A 20,648-nucleotide genomic window follows, 5' to 3' on the forward strand; every position below is an offset into this window, starting at 1 on the left:
AATAATCTCAACATCCAAAAATTGAGAAATAAATAATTAAGTAAAATAAGGTGTATCTATATGATTTATAAATTATTATATGAAATATATGACTGTTAAAATAGTATTTTTAAAGAAGCTTAGTGACATAGGGAATGCACCTTATATAAAAATGAAGGATATATAACTAAAAATGATAAGCATTAAATTTTGAGTGCAGTGTATTTACTCAATAAAGGAGTAAAATTTTCTTACTCAAAGGAAATAGACCTTTTTAATTTTATTTCTGTTTAGTTGTTTCATTATGAGTAATTTTAGTTTTTTCTTCTTTATTCAAGTTGGTATTTGCTTCCACAATAATTAAGAACTTTTTTTATAATCAGGAAAATAACATTTGAAAAATATAATGTAGGAATATTGAATGAATTATGGCAAATAGTTGTTTCTTTTCTCATTCAAGGTAAGACAAGTAGATATGATTTTAATCTGTAGCAGGATAAGAAAGATATTCATTGGAATTTGATGATTATAAATATGAGAAGCAGAGTCTACTGTATCTGTTGCTAGGGATAATTTGAAAGAAAATAAGAAAGCTAGAATGATTTAAGCACCATAAAGCTAATAGGTGAGAGGACTTGGAAAATCATTAACTGTGGTATATATGTTAGTTTTAATATTGTCTGAGAACTTCTTCAGGTCCTATTTAGGCCTGTGATCTCAATTATGTGCTTAATAAGCAAAGTTCATTTTTGGTGTCTCAGAGAGTTGCTGGTTTCACATTGTAAGAATTCAGGATGTTGTTTAAACCACAATTGATTTATTTTAAAATGTCTTATAATCTCTTTATCTTTACATACACTTATTGCCTTGTAACATAACAGATGATCTCTTTCATCATGTCATTAGTTCTAATTGTGAGAACTGTAAAATGATAATTAATTGATATATTTGTTTTATACGTATTTTATGTAAAGCACAGTTATAGACTCTGATAGTTCAGATGAATTTATTGTTAGTTTTCTTTGACTATATGTTTGCAAATATTAATTTCTTAACCCCTTGCAATCTGCCTTCCATCTTATTAGATGTCTATAACTACATTCCCATAAGTTGCCAATAACTGTGAGTGGTATATTCTATTACTTACATTTCAGTCTTCATTCTACCTAATTTCTCTGCAGTATTTTACCTCAATAATTTCATCCACATCTTTTTTAGGGAAAGTGGTCTTCTCATTTATATTTTTCCTGGTTGTTCTCCTCTCTCTCTGACCATTATAAGGATTCTGCACCTTAGTATTAATGATCCCAAAGCTTAAGCCCTTTTCCTTCCATCTTCTCATCCATTCACAAGACATCAACCACCATCTACTAATTAGAGTTTAATTTGAGAGTTATGCCAATGACTCTCAAATCTATGTTTCCAAAACTCCTTTCTGAGATCCAGATTGCTGTTAACTCTCAACCAGATTCTTTCAGGTAGGTGTCCCATAGAGACCTCAAACTCAATGTATCTGAAATTCATTCACCCTTCCCCAGCCCTTGCCAAAAGCTGCTTCTCTTGTGTTTCCTAACTTGATTGATGACATTACTATCCTCCAGCAATTGAAATCTGCAAAATTTTAAATTTTCATTCCCCAACTCTGATTTGTCCTTATCTTGAAACTTTTTAACATTCATCTTTAAAATAACATCCTAGTCCACTTGAAGTTATTGATTTTCACTGACATTGTTTCACATTAGCCGTACCTTCTCTTTCTGATTGGTCTCCTGCTTGGACTCTTATCTTATACTCTCACCCCGTAGACATATATAAGAGTTATGTTTCTAAAACATGGATTAAACATATGGCCTTCCATGTTTTCTTATTGCCTAAAGGATAAGGCACAAAATCTTTCAAAAATTGACCCTAAACTCTAGCTGAACCATGTGGACATGTCTCCTCCCTGCTTCCTTCATATGCACTAGTTTCCTTCCCATTTCATATGATACCATGCATTCCTATGCTTTTGAACCTTTTCTTAAGTATTTTTTAGTCATACATTGTTCCATAGGCTCTACTCCAGCCAGTGATTTTGTGAATCCCTCAAGATTCCAAACTACAATCACCTTCACTGTTGTCTCCTCACATCTCTCTCATACACACACACTCTAGAAGTTAATAAAAAGTAATCACTCCACTGCTAAGTTTCCATTCACTTCATAAACACTTCAAGTAGAACAGATTGTTTTGGATCATTTTTATGTCTGTTTATTTTACCAAACCCAGAATGGCCTAAACCATGAAGACTGTAAAGCTTTCATGGTTAGAGGCAGGATGGTTGCAAGTGCTCATTTAAGGACATTGGTCCAGATTCAGAAGGTTTCAGTATTCCCACAAATTATTCACTTTCAAAAAAAGGAAAAAGCAGTAAGAAATCTGTGAGTTGCATTTGTGATTTTAGCAGTTTTATGTTAAGTTCTAGGAATAGTAGCAATTTGAAAGGTATGAGATAAAGACTTCTTTATAGTGCTGGATGCTGTCTTTGCCCAGATGATGTAAAAATCTAATTAGGTGCTGCTGCTTCTAGATGTTAATTACATAACCAGCAAAGTTCACCATAGTATGTTCCTTTTTAAGTGAAAAAAAGTGCAAAGTTTTAAACTATCTAAATTTAGCAGTCCTTTGGGTACTCTGCATTTGTTGAATATTGCAAAAGTAAATACCCATCTGTTTTAGTACTAATATGATTTTGTATATCAAGCACTTTAAAGATTTTTTTCCCCCATGAAAACTTCATCAACTGTTTTATCAACAATGTAGGCTTCAGGCACTTCTGTAAAGTTGAGTTGGGATAAATGAAAGATCATTGTCAAATTGGTAATCATGCAGGTATTGAGAATGAAAGGGAGATCATATTTTAATTTAACTTCAGTGCCTCAAGATATTTTCCCTTATGGACTATATTATTGTTCTCTGTCTACATATCCATCTTGTAGAAATCATAGCCACTGTTAATACATTTCAAATAAAGCTTTCCTGGATCTGGGTGATATTTATCACTTCTTTCTGCAAGGGTCTCCTGAATTATATGAGGGCTTACTCATTATGACATATTAAAATGCTAAATGATTTATAGAGGAATAGAGATATATTGTAATTCTAAAGGCCATTTTTATATTCTACTGAACCTGACATAGTTTAAGTGTCACAACTGAAACTATAACTTGATTGTAAGTTCTTTGAGGACAAAGTTGATGCCTTACTCTTGTAATTTCCACATAGTCCATGAAACTAAGGACCTGCTCGGCCAGGCCAATAGCTCTTTTCTAAAGAAAAGTAAACAGAAGCAGTATTTGGGATACACCTGCCGTAAAAGTGTGTGTGCTGGCTACCTTGACCACAGTTTATTGGACCAGATATTGTATCCCTGAGCAAAAAGCAACCACTTGGAGACTAAATAAAAAGAGGTCAGCAACATGTCAGGAAGTGTGATGCCATAACCCAGGCAATAATGTCACTCCACACTGGATAGCGGCCAACTGCCTATATCAATTAACAGTCTTAATTGCAAGCAACAGAAACTGACTGGCTGTCAGAAGTGAAAGGAGATTTATTGGCAGGGTACAAGATGGCTTATGGAATCAAAGAAGGCAGGAACAGCAGGCTTAGAAAATGGGCAAAAAATGAAAAGGGTCAGAGAATGAACACCAAGAGTTGTCCAGCTAATACAGCCTCTACCAAGGTTGATATCCACCACTACTGCCATCATGGGATACTGTCAGGAGATGCTGCACAACACACTACCACAAATACAATTTAACCACTTTTCTGATTGTGAGGTTAAAACTTTGGGCTGGATCTTCAGTTGGCTAGGCCTAGATCATGTACTGGTTTTTTGGTTGCAAGACAGTAGAAAGACTAAGACCCTCTTTTCAAAGACTTGCGAAATGGGGATAGTTCCTGTGTCCTACCAATGCTTCATATGATTTAAATTTCCTGCAAATAGGAAGGGAAGTCAAATTTCAGACAGCCAAAATATAAAGAACGCTATTTGTACTGAGTGTTGTTCTCTGTGGATTTGTTTTTAAATATATTATATATATATGTATATATATATGTGTGTATATATATACGTGTATATATACACATATGTGTATATATGATAGGTATATATACGTGTATATATACACATATGTGTATATATGATAGGTATATATACGTGTATATATACACATATGTGTATATATGATAGGTATATATACGTGTATATATACACATATGTGTATATATGATAGGTATATATACGTGTATATATACACATATGTGTATATATGATAGGTATATATACGTGTATATATACACATATGTGTATATATGATAGGTATATATACGTGTATATATACACATATGTGTATATATGATAGGTATATATATGATATGTATATATACGTGTATATATACACATATGTGTATATATGATAGGTATATATATGATATGTATATATACGTGTATATATACACATATGTGTATATATGATATGTATATATACGTGTATATATACACATATGTGTATATATGATATGTATATATACGTGTATATATACACATATGTGTATATATGATATGTATATATACGTGTATATATACACATATGTGTATATATGATATGTATATATATGATATGTATATATACGTGTATATATACACATATATGTATATATGATATGTATATATACGTGTATATATACACATATGTATATATGTGATATGTATATATGTATATAAATGTGTATACATATATACATATGTATATATACACATATGTGGATATATATACGTGTATATATGTATATATACATATATATTTACACACACATATATATACCTATACATATACACACACACACATATATATGCATATATATATATAATAGTAAAAAAATTGAATCGGAAAACCAAATTCAACTCAATTTTGGAAAAAATTGAATTGGAGAACCAAAAAGCTAATATAGGAAAAAGGAGAAAGTGAGTAGAAGTAGAAATGGAATAAGAGATGCTGAGAAATAAGAGCAGATGTATTCGTATTGCAGAGTTTTTAATCCTTAAAACAATAGACACCCATTCCTAAAGGAACAACAAGAAAACAGGAGCTGCTCTTTAGAGCTGCTGTATGTCTTACAAAATGATTTATGGTGTCCCAGTCCCCAGAGGCCTAGCTCTTCCTTTACCAAAAACATTTCACTTACTTTTTTATTTTTCCATGTATAGTTGTAATAAACTCCCCAAAATGGGGTAACCTCGCCATGTTTCCTTTCCTTGACACCTGAAAGATTTAAATAGAGAACTCTCTTTTTACACAGACACACCCCTTATGACATGTATGCTTATAAACCACCACATGAGTGTAATAAATATATTCAAGGATTTTTAGGTTCAAGATTGCTAAAGATTTTAGATAAAATCCAGTATCCATGAATTTCATTTTGAATTTGTGAATACCACACTTATAAAAGGTCATGTTTAAAGCCTTCTCTATCCCACATTATCACCAAAGACTTCCACCAAAGTCACCCACTTTATTTCCTTAGTATTATTATTTCCCTTAGTATTTAGTTTTGAGTATTTACCTCAAAAAGGGATATCAGTCCACAGAGCTGGCAAAAACAAGCAAGCAAACAAACAAACAAACAAAATGGCCTAGATATTTCTTTCCAGCTCCTACAGCAGCAGTGGGAAGAAATTCTTTAAAGAACTATACCAACTTGTTATGGATGAGTTCTCATTAGTTGGAACCATTCATTGCCAAGGGATTGCAGTTTTTCTCTGATAGGTTATTTAAAATTGCCTCAATAGTAATTCTTTCTTGCTTGGATTTCATAACATTCCCAGGACAGAAGTGTGAATTCCCTAGACTCTCTTCATCCTAAATGTATCAGCATGGTGGGTGCTCCAGGGCAGAATGGTGCCCCACACTAGCTTCCTCCCTGTGTTGGTTAATCATTCACTTCAATATGGAATTATAAAAATACTGAGGTTTTATGCTTGTGGTTGTTTTCTAAGTCTAGCACTGAAATACATAAGCTAAGTGAATAGACCAGCAGATGTATAAAATATCAATTGTTATACTGTTTACACTAATGCTTTGCATTAAGAAAACAAATGCCAAGCTGCTTGAAGTCTGCAGAGAATAAAAACTCCTTATTATACATTTACATACACATTTGCCCTTATCCAAAATGAATCCATACATAGTAGGGCAAGCAGCTGCCTATATTTCATAACCCACTGAGGTCTTTTTAATGTGTTCTAAGCAATGATTAGGAAACCTGCTGGGGCTCATTTTGGCTCAGCTGGTCCACAATTTTGAACACCTACTGGTGGTATCAGGAAAATGTGTGCATGACCTGTTTCTCCATATATTAAGATCTTCCAAATTATGCTGCATACCCTCATTAATAAGCAAACTATGGATGACACCCTTTTTGTATGGTAGATAAAACTAGCATTTTAATTTAAAGATAAATAATATCCCACACATAAAGAAAGTTCAAGCTCATTTTTTGGCTCAGTATAAAGGATTCAACAAAAGAATAAACTATTCTGAAATGCTTTAATGTAGAAGATTTGGAGGTGTCCTAATTACTGCGAAATATGGCCAATGTATGGCTCTCGAAGAGTTTTTTGTTTGCCTGTGAAGATAGGCCTATGGAACCTGTGTCAATCTTGGTTTTAGAAAAAAACATGATAAAAGCTAAGACAAGGGAAATAGACCTGGGAATGTACACCATAGGTAAAGAAAAACATTATAAGGCAGAAAGGAATGGCTGCCCCTAAGTGACAGACAAGTCATGGATCAATTATGGGTGCAAGGTAGGCAACTTTAGGTCAATTCAGGCAGGCATAGAGGCTCAGAGGGATCCAATCCAGAAAGAAGTGAACAACGGATAAAGTCTAGAAATGTAGAGTACAGATAGCGGTAAGGGAGAACTAGACTTCAAACGAGCAGAATGGATTATGAAAGCTAAGGCAGACATTAGAATGGAGTACAGTTCAGAACAGAGGGCATTGGAGGCCCAACACACCTGGAAGAAGTTTCATCTGACCTCTCAATGAATGATATTTTATTTTATTTTATTTTATTTCATTTTATTTCATTTTATTGAGACAGAGTCTTGCTCTGTCGCCCAGGCCGGAATGCAGTGACGCAATCTCGGCTCACTGCAGCCTCCACCTCCTGGGTTTAAAGGATTCTCATTCCTCAGCCTCCTGAGTAGCTGGGATTACAGGTATGTTTTACCATGCCTGGTTTTTTGTGGTTTTTTTTGTTTTTTTTTTTTTTCTTTTTTGTACTTTTAGTAGAGACAAGGATTTGCCGTGTGGGCCAGGGAGGTCTTGAATGCCTGACCTCAAGTGATCCACCCTCCTCAGTCTTCCAAAGTGCTGGGATTACAGGCATGAGCCAATGTGCCCAGCCTCTCAGTGATGTTTTAAAGAGGTTTGTCATTGATTGCATCTGTAAGAGACAAAGAATTGGAATGAGTATTAGCATCTACACTGATTCCTCTGGCCATCCTCCCTTGATGGATAATTTTGTCTTGCGGACACAAAGGCATCATGTCCTTTATCCATGGGCATCTGCACAATTGCTTCCAGAGTCCCACATCACAATAGTGAGTTTGAGCAAGTTCTGAATCAAAAGATCAAGTAAGTGTCCAAACTCTTTAAGGATGTCTCTGAGTTGTCTTTTTGCAGAGGTCACTCAATCATTGTCTCCTACCATGTCCCTAAAAGCAGTCTTTTTCTAGGAAAAAAATTAGCCCTGCTTCCTGGTATTGGACCTTTTCTTTCCCCTGAGCATATATTGGCTATTGCTGGGTAGGTCACCAACAAGGCTTAACTGTATTCAGGACATTCCAAGAGACCTTGTTCTGTTAAGCCAAGGGTAGAACTAGAATTCAGAAGAAATTTGAGAGATTCGTTTGGATTCAGCGTAGCTTTCTTGAATTCCTCTCAGTAAGATATCCTGGGGTCACTTGGGCAAGTTTTTTTCTTCTTTCACTTTCCTAGAATATAGCGTAATCCTCTTACAGGGAGAATTCTTCATACAAGTAGAGAACTGTTGTGTCAGTTGAGTCCTCCAGGAATCAGACACAGAGAGGGAGTTAGGAGGGCCAAAGGTTTATTGGAGAGAAATGCTTGTGAAAGGAAAAAAGTGGAAGCAAAATTGGAAAAGGAGAGACATTGGACCCTGATACAGACACAAGAAAAATCTTTGCTAGCCCAGTAGGGAGCTTCAGGACAAAAAGTGCGTATTAGAGGAGTCCCACATTCACCAGAAATAGCTAGACCCTTGTACTACAGTTTTGCTATCATTCTCTGGGGTCTCCCTGAAAGGAGCATGACCCCAGTTTAAAAGCGAGGCACACCTAAAGGAGGAAGCAGTTAGAGGCAGTCAGCTCACCACACTCCTGCAGCTAGGCCAGAGTCTGTTCCTGAAGGTAGATCTGAGTGGCTCATGTCTGTGTCTGTTGCAGTTGCCTGCTTCTGCATGTATTTTTCTTAGACCTTTTCAGAACTTAGTTACTTTAGCATATCTACTCATCAGTTCTCATGAAAAGTTATGCGACTCCTCAACATTGCAGAAAGTTAACGCTTTAAACTGCAGAGCCCCCTCTACCATGCAGGGTCTGAGCCCTGCTTCCATTTCTTTGATGCAACATGGGATTCCTGGAATAGAGACAAGGTATTTACATATTAAAATAGCAATAGTGCTACAGTGCCCCTGAGAGGCTCAGTGTCTAGAATAGCACATGAAACTGTGGGCAGAAGGTGTTCATTGATCTGTTTATTTGGGCAGGCACCTCTCAAATTTCATTACCATGGCCAGGTGAGGCTGTGGATTTCCTGTTGGGATTAGCCAGCAGAAGCAAGATAATTCTATGAAATCTGAATCTGATTCCATAGGGACAAATTGTGGCAGAGGAGATCTGAAATTTGAACAGCTTTCAGGGCTGATCTCTACAATTAACACTGCCATTTGAGAGTAAAGAAGTGAGCTGGTGGAGAGGATCTGAGAGTCCTCGCAGAGAATTAAAATAGTGCCTGAAAGAACGCTGGCAGTCAGGAATTAACTAAACAGTGAGTTGTGTATGGCAATTATTGTCCATTTGTAAAAAAAAGAAAGCTTTAGCGACTAAGTGGAATGGGGAGCATTTACACTAAGAATGTCAGAGGAATGGTACACTAGGGAAATTTTGTCTGAAAGGGAGAAAAAAACATCATTAAGTTATGTTCACCAGAAATGATATTTAAAGGAACAAAACAGGAATATAGTTCCCCTTAGCTGATAAAAATATGGACAGCATCTCCCTTCCCCTCAAGGTCCCAGGGACTAAAGACTGGGAGTTGAGGCAGGGTCAGGGTCAGAGGTACAAACCCTGGAAAAGCCCTCAATATATTAAAGGTTCAGACAGAAAGGATCATGGTCAGCCTGGGCCCTCAGGTGGGTTCTCGTGGACTTCTAGGCCACAGTAGGAGACAGTTCTCTCCAAGTATTTTAGCTCACTGATGGAGAGCATCAAAAGACTGTTTTCAAACTCAGTTGGCTCCTGGAGCAAGAGCTGCTAATATCCTGTATCTCCAGCTTATTTTGGCTCCATGGAAGAGGAGATGCAAATGTTTTGTGGTTCATGATGGAAAGCTGGTATGCAATTAGAAATTCTTCATTCTTTCATTCAACATGGTATTTATTGTCTTTCATGTACCAGGCTGTTTGCTAGGATAAAAGAGTAAAATACATCCCCTAAAAGACTAATAGTCTAGTAGAAAGAAATTGATTATTAAACAGAGAAGATGACTATAAAACACTGTGATAAATGCAGTAATAAAGAAACATTATAGGAGCACTAAAGAGGCAGTCATTTACTAATCCATCCTGTGCTGAAGTGGGATGGAAGGATTTGTCATGGAGGGCTGCGTTGAAGGGTGTTATTCAAGGGAAAAAAAATGAAGGGCATTCCAGGTAGAAAGAGAAAAATAAGAAAAAACTTGAAATGAGAAACAGAATAGAGAAGGCTATGTGCTTGGGGAGGAGAGGACACACATGTGGGTCTATGTCATCTTCTATTTAAGGCACAAGGAAGTGGCCACACACACACACACACACACACACACAGGCACACATGTACACATTCCAGGTATATACAGTTACAACATTTTATAATCACATTATGTGTTTGTTGTATGCATTTGTCTCCCCTAGATTGTAAAGTATTTTGGTTTATGTTTTTAAAGAACAGGGATAGCATATTACGTATCTCTAAATCTGTATTATCCAATATAGTACCTAAAACAGTTATCTATTATGTTATCCTGGACCCAGTATACTGTACTCTCAATTTTCCTCCAAGTACATAGAAATAAGAAAGTCAGTGTCAATTTGTGTGGTGTAGGCTCTATCAATTCAACAATACTGTTGAATGCCTACTATGTGTCAGGTTCTGTGCTACACGCTCTGAAATAAGCTGAAATGATAGAACACTTTCAGGATGTCTTGTCTTTTGTGACACTTAATATCAGATGTCCATTTTATTGTGTGCCTGGTTTGCATTTCCTTGCAGACTCTAGTTTCATTCATCTTAGTGTTCAGCACGGAAAATTTGTAGTGCCTCACGGTCAATAAATATTTGCCAAAAGGGTAGAACCCACATTACCTACAATGCCACTTTCTTTCATTTTTCTATTTATATTTGAGTGCCTTTAGAATTATTTTTAGAATAATAGATGAAATTTATCTATATTAGAAATAATTTACCTATATTAGCATGAACACACTTAAGTGTAGAGTTTGATGTGTTTTGGCAAATGTCTATACCCGATCATACCACATCCAAAATATGGAACATTTCAGAGGTAATCACTGCTAACAGGTTACAGCATAAATGCATAGTCTGTTTTTCAGACCTCTATATAAATATATGTACATGTTTATATTTTAAAAACAGGATTAGGCTATCTGTGTGTTATTCTGTGTCTTGCTTTTATTCACTTAATATGTTTTGGATATCTTTACATGTCAGTTTATAAAGATTTATTTTTAATGGCTGCATAGTATTTCATTGTATGGATTATAGTACTTTTCACAAATCTTCCCATATTGACATTTATTCTTTTTTTTCACTACTGCAAACAATGCTGTAGTGAATGGCAGACATCTTTGTACACATATCTTGAATGCATGTGGATTTCATTAGGCTAGGTATTTGGAATTGGAATTTAAAACTTATAAGATGAGCTTTACATTTTTATACATATTACCACATTGTTCTTCAAAAAGGAGTTATTAATTTACTTTCCTATTGAGAGCCTATGAGAACACCTGTTTCTTTGCAACCTCAGCAAAGAGGGATATTATCAGTCTTTACATTTTCGGCAAATCATGATAGGTGATCATGTTTATTCTTTTGTTTTTCTAATTACTAGCGAGATTCGATGTCTTTTCATATTTGCTGGTCATTTGTATATTTTCTTATTGTAGAATATAGACAACATACATAAAACATATATGTATGCATTTATAAACAGATACCTACACACACACATATATATTTTTTAACAACTCATAATATGCACACCATGTGACCACCAGGTCAAGAAATAGAACATCTCCAACACCTCAAAAGCTCCCTATATGTCCCACCCTAACACAACCCTCTCTGTCCACTTTAACACCATCCCTACTCTTTGCTTTGCTTTTCTTCGTAGTTTTATCACCCATGTATATGTCTCTAAAGACCATATTTACTTTCTATTTAAGGAATTTATATGAATCAAATTATATTGTATACTTTTGAGACTGGTTTCTTTTGCTAAGCATTATGAGATTCATCCTTATCATTGTATGTAGCTCTAGTGTGTTTATTCCATTGTATGACTATATTACCATTTATTTTTCATTTTACTCTTGATGGACGATTTGGATTTTTTCCACTTTGGGGCTATTTCAAACAGTGCTACTATGGATATTTTGAACATGTATTCTGGAGTTTGCATCTTTAAAAGGACATATACGTAAGAGTGGAACCTAGATCATGCGAAACTGTTTCCCAAAGACTCTTGTACTGATTTACATTCTCCCCAGGGTGTATTGACTTTCCCCCAACCCCCCAATCTGGTAGATATATAATGGCATCACATTGTGGTTTAAATGAGCATTGTCCTTATATGGAAAAAATGTGAAAGGTGTTCATAAGGCTGATCACATTTCATAAATTTTTTGGCCATTTGGATTTCATCTTGAATGAAATCCAATGAAGTATGCTATGTTGAATGAAGTATGTTAAAGTTTTGCCCATTTTTCTCATTAATTTGCAGGTGGTCCTTTATATATTCTGGATACTACTCCTTTATGAGTTGTGCTTCAGAATCTTGTCACACTTTGTGCCTTGTCTTTTCACAATGTTTTTAAATATATTAACACTTTAATTTTAATATCTTCAAATATATAAATAGTTTTCCTTTAAAGAAAATGGAACATTTCCATTACCCTCAAAAATTTTCTTATACTTGTTTCCACTTAATTCCTCCTCCATGCCTAATTCTCAGTCTCAGCAACCACTGCTCTACTTTCCATACTCATAGTTTTTCCTCTTACAGAATTTTAATAAATGTATGCGTATAATGTCTACTTCTGTAACTTAGCATCATTTTGTTTTATTAATTCCAAGTTGAGGCATGATTCATTAGTTTCTTTTTGTTGTTGAATCATATTTCATTGCGTGGATATGCAGCAATTTTGTTTATTCAACTCACATATTGATGAATATTGGCATTATGTCAAATTTGGGCCTATTTTGAAAAAGTTTCTATGAGTATTCATGTGCAAGTTTTAATGTAGAAATATGTTTCCATCTCACTTGTATATATAATTAAGAGTTGAGTTTCTGGGTTGATTAGTAAGTCCATGTTTACCTTTTTAGGAAACTGCACAACTAATTTCCAAAGTGGTTGGACCACCATTAGAATACTTAAGTCAGAAAAACAGATCCAAGAAGGACACATGCTAAAAAATAGTTAATAAAAACGTCTCCATTTCAACACATAGTCTTTGCATTCACTAATATTATAATTGTACCTGGAATAGTTGACTGCCTGTCCTGTTTTATTGACATAGAAGGATAATACATCACTTTTGCTCATTATTTTGCAGCTACTTCTAGTCTTACAGGAATAAGTGAAGTAGAAGCCTTTGATAGTTCTAGTTTACAAGTGATGGCTGAATTTCACTTTAGGGAGCAATTTTGCTAAAGAAGATGAAGGTTTAGGACATGATAATGGGAAAGAAAATTAAGAAGTTGAAATTGGTACTCAGATTGATCTTCTGGGCCCCAGTTCTTTCCATCAGAAACATGGATGTAATGAAAATTCTAGCCACCTCTTGGCATGTCATATGAATTAAGACTTAAAAGTTGCTTAGTGAAAAACATTTTATAACTGGTAAAATTTTTCAGTGGATTTATTGAAATGCCAGCTTCTAAGAAAGCCATTTTGAAATGAATTGTATAGAGTGAAAATTACTAGGTAAATGGGAGAGAAATGTTTCTTCGAGTCAAAATTTCACTTGTAATTTAGCTTATCAGGAAATTCTCAGTCTCATTCTGTAGTGCTTATTCCTTTGCAGAGGACATGAAACCAGTGAGATTTCATGCCCTAAGTAATTGGTAGAAATGCCTGCTCTACAATGAAGAGGTCATCTTCAGGGTCTCAAAAGCAGCAGGATGGGTCATTTATAGAACTCCCTTAATGTGTAAGTAAATACAGAGTAGTTACTAGAATTAAAAATTATTATCTTGTGTCCCAGATTAGAAATTAAGCTTTAAAAACAACCAGTTTTGCATAATGGACATTACTGCAGCAAGTAATCTGCATTCCTCAGCATTACCTTTTCTAGTTGTGTTGTCACCGTTCTTTGATTTTCATAGGAATCTATTCCTGATAAGATTAGTTGCAGGCAGACACGGGGCTGTACCTCATCAAAATTTTCAAATAGGCCAAATTTGCCTCTAGCTTGCTTTTATCAAAACTCTTCTCAGCACTTCACAAGTCTGCTCTGGTACCTTCAGTTTACGTAGTATCCTCAAGACCACCATTTGCTCCCTAGATCTGTCACTCATTCTCTAAGGGGCTTCAATTGTCTTTCTGCTTATAATGCCATGCACCTCCATCACAGGAAATCATTTTGTTGCTTCAGAGCTTTCTTTGGTGATCACATTGCATAGCAAAAGGGTTAACAGGTATTGAAGAACATGCACACACACACACACACACACACACACACACACACAGACAAGCAACTACTGTGACAGAGATTGTAAATCATGTTCAGGGAGAAGCATTAATGCCTTTAGAAAGCACCAATAAAGCCTTTGTGATCTACGTAGACATTTTTGTGTATTAGACATTTTTAAAATTTTGTTAAGCTATTCTGTTTTTCTTAATTATCCATCACTTTTTCACAGAATTACCAGTGATTTGTAAAGTAGTCTTCCTACATTTCATGCTTTTGGACATTGTCATAAAATATAGCTGGGTTTTTCTTAAATCTAGACATAGTTTATATTTTGATGGATATATAAGGAAATAATGTGAAAATATGCCGAGTTGCCAAGTTTTCACTCATTCCTCATTCATTGACACAACATATATTTTTTAGTGCCCAGAAATAGAGCAGTCAATAATTGTTTTTTGTTTTCCTTCTTCCTCTTCTTCTTCTCCTTGTATGTATTGGTAATGGTAAACTCTCGATTTGTCTGAGAAATAAGAGTATTTTTGTATATTTCTGATCCTGAAGACTTTGGGAAGAATTAGAAATTGTCTAAAACTTATTTATTTCAATAAGATTCTAAAAACTGGCTTGTTACAAGAGGCAAAGCCATCTCATGCTATCACTAGAAAATGAGAAGGTCAAGATGTAGAAACACTATTAATTGCTTTTAGATCTTGAACATTCATATCACAATTGTGAAGAAACCAGGAAAATATAAATAGTTACAGTGTATTCGTGAATTCCTCGAAGTATATAGATTCATTTCATGATGTTATTGACCTCACCACATTTCTAGTTGTATTAGAATATTCTCTATTATACCTGTCAAACAAAACATTGCAATTTACAGAACAATCATTAATTTTTATGGTAGTTTTGGTTAGAAGTTGTTTTTAAAATTTTCAGGTAGCCAAATTGTACTTACTCTTGGCTATGATGATTAGTCAGCATCTGGCTTGCCTAAGTATGAAGATGAGAAAAATATATGTGAACACCGTCAACTTTACTCATGGAGGGTCAAATTTACTCATGGAGGGTCAAATTACGGTATCTCAAAATAGAGACAGGTGATTCAAGTAAACAGTGCTAACCAAAAAAAAAACCATGTGTTTCTAAGAATTTGAAAAACTTTGAACAAATTCCAGATCATTAAGCAATGGGTAAGAGGCAGTCATTTAAAGCAGTCACCTAGTGAAAATCAGAAAAAATGTCTGACAGATGTTCAAAGTAAATTATTATGGCATGGGGGTCAATAGTATTGAAAGCCACTTAGAAGCCTATATCAGATTATTAGTGTTTACTCTATTGGAACCAAATAATATTTCAAATTTGTTTTAGCAATTCTTATCAGGACACATTCCATGTATTATGCCATTCAAGTGATCTTTAAATTATTGTCAAAGTCTACCTTAAAGAGAGCTTCCACAAAGGACATGCAATTCATATCATCTAGAGTTACTGTCATTTCTAGGCTAAGTCCCATGGAAATTCATAACTTAGAAATGAAAGTCACAAAGATGCAACTGCCTTCATAATACCAATGCAGTGGTTATAAATATTTCATGAGCATTGCATGGGCAGGGGCAGATCTCCATTTTCATGAGTTAGAATTTGTACAGCTAAGTCTCCACATTTTACTATTCATAATGCACACTATGCCCTGTAGAGCATTCCATATAGTACTTTTTTAATATTTATGTTTAATGAAGAAATTACTGTTCTAAAAAGAGAATAAGCCAAGCCAAAGACTTCTTTTTAAAAGTATTAACTTTTGCTTAATAGAGATGATAACAATCAACAGAAATTACCTCATTGCAGTATCTTAGCACAAAAATGCATAACTTTTTGAGTAATACAGGATGATGGATCAAGACACATTAAACCTAAGTGAAAAGGTTCTTTCTAAAGGTTATAACATTACAAATCTCATCTTAAAGGAATTCGAAAGGTTAAAATGCGAAGAGCAACTTTCTTACATATAAAAACATTAATTACAAATGATATGCTTGCCTGCTATTTCATAGTTTAAATATATGACTGTATTTGTCTGGGTTTTTCTTTTATTCAAAAACATTTTAACTTGCTAAGATAATATTACCAAGTTCAATAATGAATTGCTATTGCATACTTTAAGGTAATTTATCAAAGCACATTATCAGTACCTGTCAGAATAAATTTTGCACTAAAAGTAATGAAAAAAAGGACTATTGTATGTGTTGAAATCAAAGAACATTACTGTACTGTAGCTAAGTTATTCAATGGAAAGGATAGGTGTTTGCCCTCTAAATGATACTTGCCCCATGAGAAAATAAAAGCCTGGAAAATCACAGAAAATAGGCACAGGGAAATGTCTATTTCTTGCTTTTTAAAATGAGCATTTGATATTTTATTTCATTTTTGTCATTTTGATCAATTCTTTCAAGTTTGTGAGTGCTGAAAATGCTGCACAGATCTTGGTAACATTTACAAAAGTAAATTAAAGTTATTGATCAGCTCATGTATAATACAAGGCTGGATTATTCCATATTTGCATATACTATATATCACATGTAGATTGATGATGAAGTCATAGATTTTATTTTGAATACACGTCAAGACTAAGTCTAATAATGAAAACAACAAGCTTTAGATTTAATATCATTCACTTGAGAGTCAGCAGTTTTAAATATTTTTTATTTTGCTTAAACCAATGAGATCACTAGAAATTTTGTAATGTTTCTTGTACTTAACATCAAAAGTTTGTGTTTCGTTCCTGATAATATTTAACTGAAAGTGGGAAACACTGTCTTCCATTTTGTTCTTTGAAATTTTATTTTCTAAAGGCTCTGTTGAGGAATTTAACCTTTATGCGATGAATTTGCAGTTCACTTGAAGTGTGTTAACCTTAGTTCCCTAATGAGTCTGGGTGTAATACTGAGGAGGAATTTGAGAAATATATCATGTAGCTCATTGTCAAGTTGGATTTGTCTTGCACGTCTCCAGCTTTGCTGTTGTTCCACTACACATTTTGATCACAATTCTTTAATTATGTTCTATATTTAACCGACCTATTTGAACAGGATCCAGAGCTGGTGCGGAACATCTGCCGCTGGGTTAGGCAAGCTGTTCAGATTCCTTTTTTTGCCAAGCTGACCCCAAATGTCACTGATATTGTGAGCATCGCAAGAGCTGCAAAGGAAGGTAAGAACTTGACTTGAATCAGTTGCCCGCTATTGTAAATATTGGCCCACATTATGTAGCCATACTCAAGTATGTCTTTTCGTACAAACATGTGCATATTTTTTGTCTCAATTTTAAAAGTTTCCAATTGAGCACTTGATCCCACAAACACAGGCGATTTACACCTGGACTCATGCTAGCAAATTGACCATGAACTTTGATCTGGAAACACAAGATCCTTTATAGTTTTTCCTAATAAACACTTATTTCACACATTATAAGAACAAAAAACACAGTCACAGCAAACCCGTCCAAAATAAATGACCTCATAATGTAACAATTCAATATATTAAACTTTAATGAGTAAAAAAGAAAAAAAAAGAAATTTCAATTTGCACAATGTGAAATTTCTTATGAGTTCTCTTCATATTTTATAGGGCCTAGCTGACTTCCTTAAACACATGCTCAATAAATATCTGTTGAATACAAAAATCATGCATGCTTGTGTTCCATCCCAGGGAAATTGCACCCTGACTTGCAAAGACATTGTAAATTACCTGGAAAATAACACCAAATACAAAACATTTGGTAACAACAAGTCTGTATAATAATTGAGAAAGTAAAGTTGTGGTAATTAAAACTTCTTTAATGTTTAAAATTTTAAACATAAATGTAGGAGTTAAATTAGTGAAGAACTTTGAGGAGAAGACATGTTCTCAAGATAAAATAGAATGCATTTTTCTGGGATGTGAGGGTTTGAATGGGTTTTAACTATCGTGTCTTATAAGAGCTGCATGAAAATGTTGATGTGTCTTGCACAGGTGGTGCCAATGGCGTTACAGCCACCAACACTGTCTCAGGTCTGATGGGATTAAAATCTGATGGCACACCTTGGCCAGCAGTGGGGATTGCAAAGCGAACTACATATGGAGGAGTGTCTGGTAGGTGTTGCCCGCTTCTTGCATTGTGCTTTCTTGGAGGTTGCTGAAAAATCAGAAGGTCATGTTGCAAGAGTTTTGTGCCCTTTATGATCCCAAATTCTTATAACTCATAGCTGATCAATATTCCTAATAGTTATGACAGAACGGATTGAATATGAAAGCTCAAGTGACAGCACAGGATGAGAGAATATCAAGATAAGGTCTTGCACAAATTCTATTCTCTTGTGGTCCATGCTTTCCTAAGAATTTCTCATCGTCTCTCAGTTCTTTTGCCACTTACTAGTAAGGGTTAATATGAGGGCCCTCTGAGAAAAAAATATAAGCACCCTCATTATAATATCTTTTTCATGGTCTGGACTAGTTTTCATTCTTCCTAGAATTTAGACATCTACCTTCTTCAAAAACCTTGTCCCAACTGTCTCAAACAAGCCATTAAACACTGAATTAAGCATCAGCTGACAAGACATTTGCAGACCTCACACCTTTGCACGCTCTTTCTCATCAGCATACGCTTGAATTTGAAAAAGAAAGAGAGGTTTTAATCTCAAGGTCCTGTTCAGTATCTTTACCCTGTGCACTCTGTGACTGTGACAACATGAACTTGGTCTTGCAAAGACAATGCTGTAAGGTTCTTGACTGTACTGGTTTGGGATTAGTCTCCTTGGTGATAGAGAAAGTGGTAAATATACATAACATAACAGTGCCCCACTGTTCAAGAAAAGCATTGCTGAATCAGACCAAAATGTGCTTTTGGAAGAGGCTGGACAGACACAAATAAAGCTCTATCCATGCTGAGGTATTCAGTTTTGAGAGTATGAAGTATGCCTGTGAGCCATGAAGAACAAAAACGGTTATATTCTGCTTTTAATTGAATGCCATTCCCACAATGTCAGAAAGAAGAAGGCTGACGAGGAGCACCTGCTCAGGCTCCAGACACAGCTCGCTTTTATCAGGAGCTATCAAACAGGGCCTTAAATATTATTGTAATGCAGAATAACGTGGACCGCGTTAGCATGTGCCACAGAAAGACAGTCAAGAGACTCCAGAGTTGGGCTGTAACATGCACTATGTTTTCTGTCAGCCCATTTCAATTTTTCCAGCCTGCCATGTTGACAGCAAGAGAATAAAGGAGGTCACAGAGGGTGCTGAACATTAAAAATTAATAAAAGAACTATTGCAGTAGTATTTTATATAAGTAACACCATTCATGTTTTCTCATTTAAGCTGCAATTTCTGAATATTCTCCCATACTATAACTCAGTCTAATAAAACTACAAAATTACAGCATTAGAAAAAGTCTTTTGTGTTGCAGTCTTTAAGCATACACACACTGGAAATTATAGTAGTACCTGAAAACAAGCTCAGTCATACCTCAGGGCCTGTTAGCATTTCCATAAAACTCTATTTCTAAGATTTATAAATTCATATATAAATATTCACTTGGGCTATAAGCTTAGGTAAGCCTGGGTAGAACTTTCATTTTAAACAACAAAAAATCCTGAACATTTTAAAGGACTTGTACCTCATTTCTAATAGGTTCTATATTAAGTTTCTTCACATTAAACAATCTGTTTTGAAAATAGCCTTTCTCCACATTGACAGAATTAATATAGTTTTCCTCCTTTAAAGTAATGCTTGCTTAAGTTTAAAGGTAATAGAATCTGAAAAGCACTTTAAATAGGCAATGATAATATATTTTAGGACAGAGCAAGTTCTATAACAGAGTACCTTCAGTATGAGTTATAGCAAAACTTAGCCTAGCAAAATTGTGTTAAATAATAATGGTTTCACATTTTACGAGAGTTGTATCAAATATGGTTGTCAGGACTTCAAATGCTGCTTTAATACTGAAAGTTACACAAAATAAGCTAGATATTTTTATAAGATTTTTAAAAAGTTTACCATAGCACAGTGCTAATATCTGCTCAAGTGTTCTCTCAGAGCATGGCAATGTCTGCTTTCAGAGACGCTGCATGAATCACAGATTTTTAAAAAGTGAAAACTAAATAGAGTTTAATTTTGGATAGCCACCTGAACACAATACATACTTTTCATTGCCAGTGAAGGATATTTTCCCCTTTCAATATATTCTTTAGCTGTTTATTCAATTGTTATTATTTTTCTCAGAATAAGATTTCTGCTCTTTGAAATGAAGATTATGTTTTGTTTAAATACGGAAATAGTGAGGCACCTGGAGTAGTATACCTGCTGTAGAAAACTGGGCACGTTTCAGGAATGTTCTTCTAGAGAAAATGCATTAGCT

At 34.8% G+C, this 20,648-nt stretch overlaps 1 protein-coding gene and 1 long non-coding RNA gene across 3 annotated transcripts in view; one reads left to right on the forward strand and one right to left on the reverse strand.

The window, feature by feature from the left end:
- The window catches only part of DPYD (dihydropyrimidine dehydrogenase), an 841,965-nt gene that overhangs the window by 596,133 nt on the left and 225,184 nt on the right, over positions 1-20,648 (forward strand). For both annotated transcript variants that reach the window (XM_031002041.3, XM_055373871.2), the window contains 2 exons: positions 17,345-17,465; positions 18,266-18,385. In XM_031002041.3, the coding sequence (XP_030857901.3) occupies positions 17,345-17,465; positions 18,266-18,385 (241 nt within the window). The remainder of the gene's footprint in view (positions 1-17,344; positions 17,466-18,265; positions 18,386-20,648) is intronic.
- Positions 5,037-20,648, reverse strand: part of LOC115930640 (uncharacterized) — a 222,593-nt gene continuing 206,981 nt past the window's right edge. The window contains exons 3-5 of the long non-coding RNA XR_004067265.3: positions 17,333-17,453; positions 15,211-15,245; positions 5,037-5,285 (exon numbers count right to left, since the gene is read on the reverse strand). This is a non-coding gene — a long non-coding RNA (uncharacterized lncRNA). The remainder of the gene's footprint in view (positions 5,286-15,210; positions 15,246-17,332; positions 17,454-20,648) is intronic.

Source organism: Gorilla gorilla, chromosome 1 (assembly GCF_029281585.2).
Source record: "Gorilla gorilla gorilla isolate KB3781 chromosome 1, NHGRI_mGorGor1-v2.1_pri, whole genome shotgun sequence".
NCBI lineage: Eukaryota > Metazoa > Chordata > Mammalia > Primates > Hominidae > Gorilla > Gorilla gorilla.